A 16632-nucleotide genomic window follows, 5' to 3' on the forward strand; every position below is an offset into this window, starting at 1 on the left:
TCAATTATTAGGATAAATCTAAATCCAAACGAATAAACGAGTCAGTTCATTTAGTGAATCACTCAGAAATTAATCGAAATGAACCGACTGATATTGTTCATTACGCTCGTGAAACCTAAACTCGTTACTGACTGTTTTTTCACATTACAATTGGTGAAGGTTATGAGTTGTTTTCATTTCATGTAATGAAACCTGGTAAACAGAGTTTGTAATGCATGTAAATCATATATAATGTAACAGCAACATAAAATCAGCTAACGTAAGAGGAGTTGAATTGTTTCTAAACAGCTGTTTAATCAAAACACTTAAAGCTGGATAATTGCGAGTGATTGTAAGTGTGATGATCATCTGCTAAATGAGCAACAACGACCACAATTCACTCCTTCAGTCAGTGAAGCTCCCACAGCCGTTCATGAGAGTTTAAATGCTGGGAATATTCCCATCTTCCCACAGGAGAAGAAGAAGCAAGCAGGAGGAATAACTCCAGGAGAAGCTACTGACATACTATTGTAAAGATGGAGATTAAGGAAGAACCCTGCAGAATAAAAGATGAAGATACAGAGGAACAAACAGGTTGGTGTTTTCCTTCATTCTCTTTAATGACTGATGAGGAACATTAAGATGAAAACTCACATATCCTCCTGAGACCCAGGCATAGACTTTTAAGTCTGGTTTTCCTGAAAAGAGCACATTCAGGGCTTTTCAGAGATATCAATTAAATATTTAGGTTTCACCATTACAACTTCCCTTTGGCTTAAAATCGACTGACATTGACTGAATGATCAAATTTAGCACTCTTATGGAAATGTGATTTGTTGCAATTATCATTTAAATCAGTGTAATTTTCTAATTGTTTTTCCTAAATGAACATCTCAGGAAAACATTACGGGGATTTCAAATCAGAATACCGTATGACTCTGTTAGGAAATAGGTCATTGATTTCATACATGTCCTCTGTAGAGACACCAGGGTCCTCATGTATAGGGAAATGAAAGGAAAGGGATTTCTATATTGTATTCACTCAGTAACCTATGAAAGTGATACAAATTCAGCACGAAAACATAGCGCAAAAAATATATAGGCCTATATAATAATTTAAAAAAAGCCTCTCAGTATTCTATGGTTGGTTGTGCAATCGACTTTCATTGGAGCTAATAGACAAGCTTCTCTATCGGTGCGCGTCACAGAACCGATCATCAGAGCAAACCACTTCAGGTAAATTAACTGTGATAAACCGAGATTATGGCCAAAAATCAAGAAACAGAAACTGTTACTTTAATAGATGTGATAACTGAAAATTTTATAAAACTGCGTTAAAGTTTTGAGTTACTGAAATTACCCATGTTTAATCTGATTTAATGTAAACTCTCCCTGCGTCCCAATGTCCATACTATCCATCCTTAATAGTATGTGAGATTAAAAAGTGTCCCAAAGTAGTATGTTGAAAAGAGTATGCCAGAAGTCCCCGGACTGTCAACTGTTTTCTATAGATTTTCAAAGTGTGGATCCGTGCTCACTATAATGGCTAATATTACCCAGAACCCATTGCGCTTGAGGAGGATCCAGTTCAGAACTACAAACACAAGTAAAAAGTGTTCAGAAAACTACAAAACATGACGGATGTGCGTGATTGAAGGTTAAGTAGAGAAGATTGGATAAAAGGGTTTTAGTAGGGATGTGTATTGGCAAGAGGCTCACGATACGACACATATCACGATACGTGTGTCATGATACGATATATTGCGATACGATACAATTGCGTTGATTTTTTTTTTTTTAAACAAAAATGTAAAAAAAATAATAGAGGTGAAAATACAACTTGCTGTGTATCACCTGAGGTATTCTGGTATAACACTTAAAATGTAGATGCCACAATTTATAAAACTGAAATAGCATGTTGTAAATAAAAAATAATAATAAGTGCATTAATTAAACATTCATAAAACTGAAATAGTCTGTATGCTTAATATTCAACAATATTATTGATCTGCCTGCATTGACACCTTTGCATGAGAACTGAACTGATCGATGACATCACTGTTTTCTCCAGAGCTGCTGTATAAATAAACTAATTGAGTAACTAATGATTTTTACAACCTAAATGAATCAAGTAGCCTACTGAACAAACTTAATATGGACAATGACACTTTCTTCAAGAGCTGCTGTAAAAGCTTTAACGAACGTTGTTGCATTATTTTCCTGTTATCACTATAAAGCTGCTTTGAAATGATCTCTGTTTTGCAAAGAGTGCAATATAAATAAAGGTGATTTGACTGTGCTCTACTATGCTGCAAACAGTTTTTAGATATTTGATATTTTGATAACTCATCTGCAAGACGCAGAGTATTCACCATATGCCTGAAGCCGGGGTTTTTTACAACCACACTACACGGCAGCAAATCCTTACGGATGAAATGCGCCACAGACTCCGTTATCTTCTATGCACGAGCTGAGGTGGACGGAAGCTTGTTGGTGGTATTATCCAGTGTAGTTTGTCTTGAATCAACAGATTTCGGCGAAGGTTGTAGTGCTGCTATTTCATCGCAAGTTGGTTGTTTCCTGAGTATTTTTGTGTAGCCTGGTAAAGCTTATAAACAGCATTTGTTTCATCTTGTTCATTACCCCCTGACTTATTTTAAAAACAAAGTGCACCCACACGACGGCTCTGCAAGCTGAAGGTGCTCTTATATTTTCCGCCATCCTCGCTCCCAGTTACTTCTGAGACATTGGCCATGTGAATTAGGGGTCGATCGATATGTGATTTTCAGGGCCGATGCCGATACAGAATATTACAGATCAAGTAGACTTGTAGAACCGATATTTTGAACCGATATATAGCATATGTAAATGGTAAATGGACTGCATTTATATAGCGCTTTAACAGACCCAATGGCCACCCAAGCGCTTTACATATTGCCTCACATTCACCCATTCACTCATTTACTCATTTATACACCAACGGCGGTGTCAGCCATGCAAGGCGCCATCCAGCTCGTCGGGAGCTGGCGGGGTTAGGTGTCTTGCTCATGGACACCTCGACACTTGGTCAGGTGGAACCGGGGATTGAACCACCAACCTTTCAGTTTGTAGACAACCTACATGAACCACTGAGCCACTGCCGCCCCAGTGTCTGGTGTAAAAATGGTTTTAAACATATCTTTAAATCTGTGAACTGTTAATAATAACATTATAATAATAAGTGATGGGGACGAGACCGCCTATGCCGAGTCCGAGTCAAGACCGAGTCTTTGAAGGGTCGAGTCCGAGTCAAAACCGAGTCTGTTGTTTTTCAAATACAGTCGAGTCCGAGTCAAGACCGAGTCTTTGAGGAAGCAAGTCCTAGTCGAGATTTTGTCTTGACATGTCAGTTTTGATATCCATGGTTTAATATCACCCCAGTTAATAATCAACAGTTAGGCCTACAGACTAAGCTAGATTGGGAATTGTTTAGAGGAGCAGTCTTAACGTCTTAATATGGACTATTCTTTTACTATCATTAAAAAAATCCCTACCACATGCATCATCTTCTGCCTATTTTTCTAAAATGCTTCAACAGTGCTGCTCTGTCATTAACATGTTAAGCCCACCCTGACTTTTTTAATCATAGTTAGTTAATCAAATGTTCTAGTGCCATGTCTAAATTAGTAGGCTTAGCTACTTTATAACATTTTCCAATATTTCCCAATTTTAACTATTTTGACAATACACTCGAATTCAGTATCTTTTAAAACTTTATTCCCCCATAACACACACAAACATTACATAAACACAATTGCACTGTGTAATGGAGTTAATGACGATACTGACTCTTTTACACCCCCCCTCCCCTCCCCTCCCACAAACACACAAACCAAAATACACACACACATAGTGTATATCACACTACGTCACACTGCTGTTAACAACTATGTTCTATGTATAGTTGTAGTCCCCCCCCCCCCAAAAAAAACATGAACAAAAATGCGTTGGAAAAAAAATCTCGAGGACTCGGTTTGAAATTACGAGTCCTTCTCCTCCCACTGTGGTCCGAGACCGAGTCAAGACCGAGTATTTGAAGGGTCGAGACCGAGTCAAGACCAAGTCTTTGAAGGGTCGAGACCGAGTCAAGACCGAGTCTTTGAAGGGTCGAGACCGAGTCAAGAATGAGTCTTTAAAGGGTTGAGACCGAGTCAAGACTGAGTCTTTAAAGGGTTGAGACCGAGTCAAGACCGAGTCTTTGAAGGGTCGAGACCGAGAAAGCAGAAATCGGTCTCGAGACTCGAGACCGGACTCGAGTACTACATCACTAATAATAATAATAACTTGAAAAGTGCAGGCATTCTGTAAACATTTTGCAAAAATTAAAGACTGATCTTTGAGTTTCTGTGCGTTTATGATGTGATGATAACTTTTCTCAGTTGAAGCATTAAAAAGCTTATGAAGTGTCTAAGCGGCTCAGGAGATGATGTTTATGCAATCATGTCCTCATATAATGAAGTGGCTGAGGCTGAAAACAGTTCAAGCATCACGCGTACTCCAGTGTGTGGAGTCCTCCACTCACGGCCTCTGCACTTTATAATAATAAAGTAGCCTACAGCGGTAGGCTTACCTGAGCCTAAATGCCACATGACATCAATAAAGTTACATCATGTACGTCACATTATTTCGTAACAATGTCCGTTATGATGTTGTTATCTAGACATGATTATTGCAATTTATCATAATAGTTTGCAAATTGCGCTCATTTACACTATTTACAACATGTAGGCTTATTTATGTCCTGATAATTATGTCAGATATTGACAACTGTTCTCATAATAATCGCAGGAATCAACTTTTACAGTGAAAGCCTGACTGAGTGGGACTCTAGTCCGGTTCCTCACGCTGTCAGATTCTCGTTACCTTTTTCTAGACTCTTCCGACCACCATTCAACCCGAAAAGAGTCATATAGCCATTCCAATAACTCCGGAGCTGTTCAGTTAAAGGCCATGTTGCAGGTTAACCACCACTGTCGATTAATGGGTACATAAATCACTCAAGATATGTATATCATTTTTAAAATGTCTCAAAAATGGTCTTAAAGACCAGTTTTTTACATTTTTGGTAGTAACGTTTTTTTTACGCAGTTCGGTGATGACGTCACGTTGGGGAGAAGTGGAGGAAAGTTAGCCTCAGTCTAGTATATGGCGACTGACTGGGATGAGGAAGAGGTGGCAGGCCAACAGCCGTATAATTTCGAACCTGCCAGACGTGAGACGGCAAATGAGGAATTGCCAAGAACTGATGGCCGTTAAAGCCAATTAAATGCATGGTCCGAGGAGAATGAGTGGAGAGTTGGTGAAGTGTCCTGGTGAGTTGCTATCATTTAGCAACGCAGCAATGAGCACTGGAGCTAGTCTACGAGCAGCAATGCACAATAACGACACATATTTTTTTTTAGTGTCATTGAATAGCACCGAGTGAAAAATCTGTCTTTTTATCTAGTGGTAGTGATTATGACGTTAGTTCAGATAAGTACCGGTAACCTTTGTCATAGTGTCGTAGTACTGGTAAACTTTGTCTTTGTCATCTAGAAATAGAAGGCATCATGCTAGCTATATGGGCGTGGTGTGTTCACACCGAACGCGAATTTAATTATTTGCGCAAGTAGATTACATACAAAGTCAATGCAAAGACGTGAATAGACGCATCATTCGCGCCGGGCGTTGCGAATGGCGCAAATTGGGCGACGCGTTTGCCGCGAACGTCTTCCGCGCAAGTTGAAAAATTTGAACTCGAGCGAATGTTCAAGAGTCTAACTAGATGCGTATTTGACGCTCTATTCGCGTTCGGTGTGAACACACCATAAGCGTTTATCTCTTCCTCCGGTGAAAATGTTGTTGCAAACGTAGCCGCCGCGTCGTGTCTGTCGCTGTGTTTGGCAGGTGCTTGTGTGGGCGGTGTAGAGAGAGATAGGCAGACAGCCAGATAGCATAACGTTAGCATAGATAGCTAGCAGCTAGATAGATAAATACGGTAGATAGAAATATAGTATAGTAGGTAGATTGACAACATAGAGTTGGTCGCACGTCAGAGGCGCCCGCGCCATTGGATGTGCAGTTGCCGCATATACTAGCCTATCTATCTATATCTATCTGTCTGTCTATCTATATATCTAGTCTATATATCTATCTATATCTATCTATTTATCTATTTAATTTATCAATAATCTGCCATCTGAATAATCTCGTCTACTACTCGTCTCTCTCTAGGTCTCTGTTCTTTGGTAAATTCTCTCCCCAAGGTGACGTAATGCAATGCATTGTGGGGGAAAGGAGAATGTTGCAAACCGCGGTAAGATAGTACCTACTTTTTCGTATTATATTCCGTTTTGTGATACCCAACAACATAAAATACAATGGATAAGTGTTTAAATGTTTATTACCAACAAGCAAATTGCACAAATTCATTGAAAAATTAACCCTGCAACATGGCCTTTAAGCTAAAAAAACTGCATAGTGCTGCTTTAATGGAGCATCCAAATGTATATAGGTGTGTTTGGGTTGTTTTATAAATAAATAAAAAATCTAATTGATATATCATAGAGTTGTTTTTGGTGGTGATGATTAGACAAGCTCTGCGATGACATTACAATCGTGTTGCATTGTGGTATATGGAACTGCCTGAAGTGTACATATGAAGTAGACTCGCTTCCTCTGTCAAAATCGAGGGAACCAGGGTCTGTCCATATAAACTTCCCAAGTCCGCTTCACGAAGTGGAACACACTTCAAAATGGCGACAGGGATTCCCTCCTAGGGGAAGTGCTTAGGGAAGTTCGCAAATGCGTGTCTAAAAGTGGACTGGAACACAGCCCTAGTCTACAGAGTGGTGAGTTCCGATAGAGGTGGCTGCGTCAGAGCCAAATATAGCGCATTTTAAAATTCTTTTTTATTTATCGTCAAATCTGTTTTGAAAATGTCCGATACCGATAATCATAAAAATGCTTAATATCGGCGCCGATAATCGGTCGACCCCTAGTGTGAATGTACGTACGACGGGCAACGTAGACAGCGAGTCGGCGATCTACATGAACTGAGGGGGACGTTTGACACACTGGGATTTGATGAAATGCTAACGTCATTTTAAATCCATTTAAAACATGATAAAAAAGTATTGATACTATAGGTTGGAATATGGATACATTTTTTGGGGGGGATATCGAAAAAAAATATTGCGATAGATAGCTGTATCGATATTTTTGCACAGCCCTAGGTTTCAGTGATTAATAATTAACATTTAAACCAGGTGTGCCCAACCCTGCTCCTGCCGATGGACTGTCCTGCACAGTTCATCTCCAACTCTAATCAAACACACCTGAAGCAACCAATTAAGATCCTCAGGATCTGAAGCAACCAATTAAGGTCTTCAGGGGTTGGGCACCCCTGATTTAAGCTGATAAAAAATATTTATTTAATGTTATCCATCTTATATTTCATCTGCAACAACAATGTAAACTTTTATAAAAATCTGTTTGGCTATTAACTTTTAAATGCATCATTATGCGTTAATATGAAGCAACAACGACCAGCTTTGGAATACAGTCTCGACCAGTCGAACCACGAACGCCGTGCTACAAGCTGGTCGATAGTCACAGTTCAGCTCACGTAGCACGGTGTTCGTGGTTCGACTGGTCGAGACCATTTTTTTCCAAAGATGTCTCCTGCTTGTATACGCGAAGTGTATAATTTACTGTAAAACTTCAAATAATAGCTGAGTCCCAAATAGACGACTGTCTCTTTTACACGCCTGGTGTGGCGACAGGTTTGGTAAATAAAGGCCGGTCTCAAATAGAGGCCGGGTCTGTTTTTTAGTTTCGGGTTGTAGCCTATTTAATCTTCTAAAACCCGTCAGATTGTCCGCTTTTTGGCGGCCGCCAAAGCAAATTTGTGTCCCGCCAAAGCCTGTTTTTGATCGGTGAGTGATGTAGAATATAATGACTGCTGCGCTTGACCAGGGCGCAAATGAGCAGAGAGAGAGAGCGCCCCGGCCGCGCACGCACACTCTCACGTCTTCAAACAACACTAGCGCTGTCTTGCTCTCTCTCCCTCGCGCATATTAATCAAAATCAATTGACACAATAGTAAAAGGTCGGAAGACAGTAGTTTCACGTGGAGCATTTGGAGATTTTTAGAGATTAGAGACTCTAGGAACAACATCTCAACACTAAATTATAAAGGCCTGTCTCATATAGACGCCTGTCTCAAATACAAGCCGGTGCAGTTCGACGATTTGGGAAAATAAAAGCCCGGGCTATTATTTGAAGTTTTACGGTACACTCTTTACAAAGTATCTTCTTATTAAACTGTCTGTACACTTACAAAGTTTGCAATGCTTCGGTTTGCAGGTAGGGACCCTCGTTATGCTACCGTGTTAGTGTGGTATTAACTAGCGATTTTTATTTTCACTTATTCTATGCCCTATATACTAGCGTTATAAGCTAATCTGTGGTTAAACTTAATCTAACGTTAAAACTGAGTACATTCGATTATCTTGAAAACGCATCCCAGAGAACGGGTGACTCGGTACCCATGTGTTATTTAGCCCTAGGTTCATTTTTGGCGGGAATTGTCCTTTAAATGCTGGGAATATTCCCATCTTCCCACAGGAGAAGAGGAAGCAAGCAGGAGGAATTACTCCAGGAGAAACTACGGACATACTATTGTAAAGATGGAGATTAAGGAAGAACCCTGCAGAATAAAAGATGAAGATACAGAGGAACAAATAGGTTGGTGTTTTCCTTCATTCTCTTTTATGACTGATGAGGAACATTAAGATGAAAACTGATAAATATAAAAATATATATAAAACTAGACACTAGTAGACTCAGTAGTAAACTAGATTTGTGCTAATTTTTCTGTCTCTAACTGAACCATGTTCATTAAATGTTGGTTTTAGACCTGATGGAAGTGAATGAAGACAAACAGCACCAGATTCATAAACCTCATAATTTACCAAAGGAAGATGGAAACATTACACAGACTGAAAAGAATTTCACTCAGAAAAGTGCTGGAAAAACAGGATCTTTTATCTGCTCTGAGTGTGGAAAGAGTTACATGCATAAAACAAACCTTAAAATACACAAGAGGATTCACACTGGAGAAAAACCGTTCACATGCTCTCAGTGTGAAAAGAGTTTCTTTCAGATAGGACATCTAAATGTGCACATGAGGATTCACACTGGAGAAAAACCTTTCACATGCTCTCAATGTGGAAAGAGTTTCACTCAGAAAAACGTTCTCCGTGATCATCTGCGTTCCCACTCTGGATTGAGATCATTCAGCTGTGATCAGTGCGATAAAACATTTGTTTTTGAATCAAACTTTAAAACACACCTTAAACTTCACACTGGTGTGAAGCCTCATGTCTGTTCTTCTTGTGGAAAGAGTTTTACTAGATTCAATAACTTAAAAAAACACCAGAGAGTTCATACTGGAGAGAAACCGTACAAGTGCTCACACTGTGGAAAGAGATTCTCTCAGTCAGGAAACCTGAAAGATCATGAGAGAGTTCATACTGGAGAGAAACCGAACTAGTGCTCTTCATGTGGGAAGAGTTTCACCAGTTTATCCAATATACACACTCGTATGAAAAAGCATTGTGATAAAAGTTAATGTTCTGATCCATAACTTTCAGGTAAATAAGTTTGATTTTCTCATGGTTCCTACACAGTATGGTCACTGATGGTGAAGAAGTGGATTCTGCAATGCATATCCTTCGAGAGATTTTTAATGAGTGATTTTGTAATCAAGTTCTTAATCAATGTTTATCCTTCTAAATATTAAATTATTTAAATTAGTTCTTCAAGCTTATGAGATTAACATGGTTATAGAATTACATGTCTGTTCACTGGAACACGCTTTCTCCATGTTTGTGAGAGAGACACTCAACATGTGTTAACATTGACTCTATAGTTGACCCCGACAGTTGAGGTCACCGGGGTCGTTTACATGACCAGGTCTTATCTAAAGCATTTACTTTACTTTTCATCTTCAATCTCTAGAGAATAATGGTGAATATTGTCTGAACCTCTAACTGAGAGAAAGTATATAGTATCAGTATGTTTTGGGAAAATTTCTGCAATTTATTTTATCTTTGTATCCTGGTCTTAACTGTTAATTCCCCTACAATCTTCTTTATTTATGTTCTAAAGAAGAAAGTCAGTTATACAGGTTTGATTTGACATGAGGGAGAGTAAATGATGACAGAATTTTTATTTTTGGGTGAACTATCACTTTAATATCCATTATAAACCCAATAATCTAATGGCATTATGTATGTAATTGTAATCTAAATGCATTATGAAAAAAATCATGGTCGTTCATTGTAGCCTAAAACTTTGTGTGATAAATCCTATGTTGAATGAAATAAGATATATCTTTCTAAAGCTACTTATTTGATGCTTTTCTCATTTAACACAATAATGATTTTTCTCAGTGATCATTTCTCAGCCAAATTTGATGTGTGATTAACTTGTGATTTATTTGATTAATTATTAGGCATTAATGTGAATAAAAAAATGTAATCACTTGCCAGTCCCAAGTTTTTTTTATTCACATGATTAATGTGAATAAAAAATTATAATCGCTTGCCAGCCCCAGATTTGATAATTATTAGAGAAAAAATGTATCATTTCAAAATAGTTGCAAATGATTTCATGAAAGTGAAATTTCATGTTTATTAGACTAAGCACATTAATTTTTATCATTTTATTTTACTGGGAGAAATCTAAAAACTGTAGCCATACATGCATAGAGCTCGAACAGTGTCCGATTCCCGAACACGACTCCTAAGAGTCGGTTTATTTTAGTGATTTAAAAACATTATCAGATCCTAAATACAGGATAAATTAAATCTCATGAGAGAATGTTTGTCAAGCTGTATCTCTTCCGTGAAACTCAGTAGAGTGTAAAATCCAAGATGACCGCCTCATACTCCAAAATGAGCAAATGTCTCAGTACCGGCTCAAAGATAAACTGTTTTTATTGTGATATAGCATTTATTGAGTAAAGGAAACAAACTGAATAGTCAGAACAAGTTAGTCATTCTGTCTTACAATATTTCTGGTAAACACTGACCTGTTATTTTGTGTATTTGAGTATGTCCATGTAAGAACATTAACATCATGCTGGTGGCAGCAAAAGGCCTATATCTTAAACCATCATCCTATTATTAAGAGTGTTTATTACTTTTCATGTAATGTAAACCATGTAAACACGTTTAAGAACTGAAATTTCACCAAACCAAATTTTCTTTTGGTTTATTTATGCAAAAGATATTCACAGAAAGATTGGTTGTAAATATTAAGAATTGAGACAAATTAACAAATTACCAACACATATCACGGTAATGTGTCCCACCACTAACATTAGCTTTGAACAGATAAAGGAAATAAACACCATAAACTTGGCCTAAAATTACCTTATGAAGTTGGACATAACATTAGCTGAATAATAACTAAAACATGAACTGCATGGCATATAAAAGTGAATGTTATTCAAACAAAGGTATGACAAGATTCTCCAATATGATCACAACAACACAGAGCAGTGCTCTTATTCAGTTCAGCAATTGCTACATTCTGCATCACTTGTCTTGCACTTGCATGCAGCAGAGCAATGCAGGCGAGACTTTTTACATTTACATCGTGCACTCATACATCTTGAGGCGCAGCTGCAGCTGATCAGTTCCAAACAGTAGTCTGTGACTGGAGGAAGTGACATCAAGATGGGCAGAGAGCGTAGAATCTTCCAGTCTCCACCCCATTGTCTCTGACGGAGGAAGGACAGGATACCACTTGTTTGATTGGCGCCACAAAGCAGTTTGGTAATGTGCTCGGCGGATGTGTAACGACAGTGCATCACTGGTTGGTGGTGGACTTTCTGGAGCTTGGGACTGTACAAACAGGAGTTCCCTTTCCTTTGATCACGCTGGTTACATTGGGTGTGCGATATACCTTGCACACAGATAATTCAGCGTCTTTCACAGTTTGGTCATCCAGTTCGCCTTGACCTATGCCTGTGAGCAGATGGTGTTCTTTGAAAACTTTCCAGCATGTTTTCTTTCCATGTCTTAGTAGGTGCAATGATGTCTTCCACTGAACTGTCATCAAGTGAAAGTTGTTCCACAATTGAGTGAATTGGGGATATATTTCCTTTTTGTAACTGTACCTGCCTTCATCCAAATCTTTGAACAGGGCATCTTAGGAAAATGGGCCAGAAGTAGTACAAGGACATCTGTATCTCTTGCAGTAACCACAATGCTTGAGGATTGGTTTTCCATACAATGAAAAACAATTCTTATGTCTGCTTCTTCATGGAGTGCTCTAAGGTTTTCTGTAATCACTGTCGGGTCATAGGACTCCTCCCTCTCCTCAACTGTAAAACCACCAGAGACAACTATGCACTTTTCGACAGGAGCTTTCAAAGCTAATTGTTGTGACAGGAAATTTGCCAAATCTGCTTTGTTCTCCGGATATTCTGATGATCAGAAAATCCTGATATTCATCTTTTGCCCATTTGAGTTCCATAAGCTTACAGTAAAGTGCTTTGTCAACTGTAAGGACCATGTGTTGTTGACAAAGTGCTGTTGCAATGTGCCTGCATCTTTGTATTACTGTGTTGAGTGTGTCGAGTTCATGTGCGGGAGCTTGTACAATTGGCATATAGCCAATACTTGTGACCTCTGAGTTGGTCGTGCAGATTGTCTGCAGGACGAGGCAGAGGGCCGTGGGAGAATGTCGCGAGGTCGGTGGCATGATTACCGATGAGCGACACCTGCGCGACACACCGGTCTCATATCACTCACGGAGGAGCGGAAGCATAATAGGGAGGGGCAACGACAGTGGAGATCAAGAGAGGCAAGGCCTGGATTTTATTTAATGTTTTGTTTTATTGTGTGTGGCTTTACTTTCGTTTTTTGTATTTGTTTAATCATTTATTATTAAAATTGTTGAATGTTCGCCGGTTCCCGCGTCCTTCTTCCCGTAACATCTAACCTCGTTACAATGGATTATCAAGGAGTTCATTGTACCATTCCTTGTTGGTTTGTATAATCGATCCTGGTTCTGTTTTTCCTATCACAACTGCAGCTGGAGAAAGTTGTTCCATGATTTCAGGAACTTGAAGACTAGTTTTTGTAGGTGGGTGGAGATCATTCAGTCCCGTGTAGGCTTCTGGACCTCTCTACCATCCAGCGACTTGAGTTGGATGAAAGCTGTTTTTAAAATCAAAACTGCTGTCATTGATGTCAATATTGTCACATCTGAAGTGCACAAATCTGTTGGGTACAAAGTTTGGTGGAACCACTACTCCTGTATCCACATCCATTGTACGAAGTGTGCTCTCTGCCAAAGTTATATCAACCTGTTTTAAGTTGTTGTAGCTTATGACTTGACCAGCCTTGTGAAACAGCTCAACCAGTTCTTTTGATCTGATAGCTTGGTGCAATGTGCTTGCTAGACCAAGATACTTGGGAGTCCAGTATTTACCACAACTGACGTTGTACACTAGGTCTTGAGCAACACTAAGAACCTTACATTGAGTGTCATCTTTTTTATTTTGAGCAGCTTCATCATCATGATCCGCTTCTAAGAGAGCGTGTCCTGCAAACATTAAGCGAAAGAACATGAAGAGGCTCTCTGGGACGCATGATATAATTTCCTCTTTGTTTATTACAAAACCTTTGTGTGCTGGTTGTGCAAGTATGTCACTTCTCAGTTTAATGCAACGTGGATCAATTCCATGAACCATTCAGGGGCTGTGTATTTTGGTAATAGTGAAGGTTCTTTAGGTTCTGATAGCAGGGTTGTCAAAGGGACATGTCCAAATTAAACTAGAACAAACAGTATTCCCCCGGTCTAGGTTGATGAAGTCATGTGTATTCCTTAGCCGTTGTTCAAGTTTCTCTCTGAAGGTCGACCTTCTGCTTAGGTAAGATGGGCGGATGGTTACCTTGACAATTTCTGCCAAAGCACGGTATCTGTTCCAAACCTCAGAAAGTTCGTAGACATTTGCGTCTTTTGCTGCACACGTCAGTTCATCCAAAAGCCATTCCATGGCTAAATCTGATGATGAGGAATTTTCTTTAGTCTTTGTGGTTTTCCGGAGGAATTTCGTATAGCACGGAGTGTGATGGTGAGGATTGTCGGAAATTGGGGCATCAAAATGCTTATTTATGTTTATGAATATTGTGTGTGGGAGTAAATGTTGTTAAACTAGATATCTCCATAAATATTCTGTGCAAATTAATTTTGTTAAAGTCAGTTCACGAATCGTCCAGCTTTACTTCCTAATGTTGAAATAATGGTTATTATTTAAGTTCGTACACTGCGATTATACCTTGTATTTTGACAAACATAATATAAAAGTAATGAAATGGATCTCATAATTTTTTAGCTGATTTTGTGACTTCTTGATCTTCTGAATAACTTGCATGAGCTTCTATATTTAGTTATGGCAATAGTTTGGCAGTCACAGATTGTGCCATTTGCTTTCAATCATGTGAACTTGTTGAATCCATCGTGATTCATAAACATACACTATGTAACTTTTTTTTGTGCAAAATTTAAAAATGTTTATATAAAGAGCGAGAAAATTGTGACTCCATCTCCTAACCATGTCTTTATCTTATCCTGAAACACTATGGTAGGTCTATATTGTTTATATTGGGACTATTTTAGCCATAGAGTTACCGAGTTCCTGCGTGACTCGTTGACATAAACAGAGAAGTAGCTCCGGCTACAATATTCTACAGCAACGCACATTAATTTTTGTTTAAGCGCCAAAAGCTACATACTGTACCTTTAAGTGATTTAATTCACTGTGTTTCAGACTGATTTTATTTTTATTGGGAGAAATCTAAATCAGACAACTTAATTGAGCTGCTCGGACAGAACTGGAGTTCTGGACTTTTTAATGTACAACTTTATATAACTCAAACATTTCATTTATTTATTAATAACAGATTAAAAAGCAAGAAAATCAGCAACACGTAAGCATAACAGTTATAATGGAGTCCAGTTGGTATACAATTGCAAAATCAGATATTTCATGTTTGAATCTTTATTCCAAATTAAACATATTTGGGAAGACAATACAAACAGATCTTATCTTGTTGTCTTCTATCTATTCAAGGTTAGATCGTTTAATATGGATTGATTTCCGGCAGTAGAGGCGCTCGAGCAACCGAAGCAACACTCATCGGAGTCTAGGAGAAGAAGAGAAGTGAGCGAGGGAAGGGAACATAAACATAAGTGGAACACAGCCGTTCATTCTGCTCTAAATCTGCTGTTTTCAGACTGTTAGTACATTCATTTTATCATTTATTAAGCGAAATCTAAATCCAAACGACTAACCGACTGATGTTGTTCATTACGCTCGTGAAACGTAAACTCGTTAACGTTACTGACTTTTTTTCACGTTACAATTTGTGAAGATTAACGTTATATGAGTTGTTTTCATTTTAATATGAACAAATGAAACCTGGTAAACCGAGTTTTAATGTATTTAGAATCATATCTAATGTAAGAACAACATAAACATCAGCTAGAGGAGAATATTCCCATCTTCCCACAGGAGAAGAAGAAGCAAGCAGGAGGAATTACTCCAGGAGAAACTACTGACATACTATTGTAAAGATGGAGTTTGAGGAAGAACCCTGCAGAATAAAAGATGAAGATACAGAGGAACCAATAGGTTGGTGTTTTCCTTCATTCTCTTTAATGACTGACGAGGAACATGAAGATGAAAACTCACATTTCCTCCTGAGACCCAGGCATAGACTTTATCAGGCACAATCTTCATTTATTCATTACATAAAATGAAAACACAACTCATAATCTTCACAAATTGTAACGTGAAAAAACAGTCAGTAACGAGTTTACGTTTCACGAGAGTAATGAACAACATCAGTCGATTCATTTCTGAGTGATTCACTAAATTAACCGACTCGTTTAGTCGACATTATATTTAAGCGAACTTCTCAGAGATCATTCATGTCACAGTCCTGTAATGAGCACATTCAGGGCTTTCAGAGATACCAAATGTTTGGGGGTTTCACCTTTAAAACTCCCTCTACTTGGACTTTAAACATGACTGAATTAGCAAATTTACCACTCTTATTGAAATATATTTTGGAATTATCATTAAAATCTAAGTAATTTTCAAATTGTCGTAAATGAACATATTAGGAAAACGTTATGGGGTTTCAAATCAGAATATGACTCGTTATGAAACAGGGCACTGAATTAATACATGGCCTCTGTAGAGACACCAGGGGCCAGTTGCATAAACTTAGCCATTATGTTAAGACTGTGTGTCTTAAGATCTAGTATGACCAGCAATTAGTTAGGGTTCATCAGTCTTACTTTTCGGTATCAAAATAGATCAATCTTCGTTTTTCTGATTTGAAAAAGTTATGAACGGTCTTAAAGAAAACAAATTGATGACGTACTTGTAAGGCTAGTCTTACAAGTCACTGGGAAACACAACCAGTGAATAGGGAAATAAATTATATATCAATATTCCTATGAAATATGAGATATTCTAATGAAAATGTTGGCAAGTTATTACTCATATTATTACACTTTAGTTTTTTACTACATGTGTTGCCACAA

At 38.3% G+C, this 16632-nt stretch overlaps 3 protein-coding genes across 5 annotated transcripts in view; all 3 read left to right on the forward strand.

Annotated features, from left to right (window-relative positions):
• Positions 1–16632, forward strand: part of LOC143741188 (uncharacterized) — a 297332-nt gene that overhangs the window by 224978 nt on the left and 55722 nt on the right. The gene's annotated exons all lie outside the window — the stretch shown is intronic.
• The window catches only part of LOC143741177 (uncharacterized), a 249195-nt gene that overhangs the window by 176841 nt on the left and 55722 nt on the right, over positions 1–16632 (forward strand). The window lies entirely within an intron of this gene.
• The window catches only part of LOC143741162 (uncharacterized), a 54808-nt gene that overhangs the window by 27872 nt on the left and 10304 nt on the right, over positions 1–16632 (forward strand). The window contains exons 1-2 of one of the 3 annotated variants that reach the window (XM_077233576.1): positions 15214–15317; positions 15593–15712. In XM_077233576.1, coding sequence (XP_077089691.1) covers positions 15655–15712 — 58 coding nt within the window. In that variant the 5' untranslated portion in view covers positions 15214–15317; positions 15593–15654. Of the gene's footprint in view, positions 1–8625; positions 8746–15213; positions 15541–15592; positions 15713–16632 lie in introns of those variants that run through there. The other 2 variants (XM_077233577.1, XM_077233573.1) reach the window with 2 other exon arrangements.

This window comes from Siphateles boraxobius, unplaced genomic scaffold (assembly GCF_051911475.1).
Source record: "Siphateles boraxobius isolate OS27281-9 unplaced genomic scaffold, OSU_SipBor_1 18, whole genome shotgun sequence".
NCBI classification, from domain to species: Eukaryota; Metazoa; Chordata; class Actinopteri; order Cypriniformes; family Leuciscidae; genus Siphateles; species Siphateles boraxobius.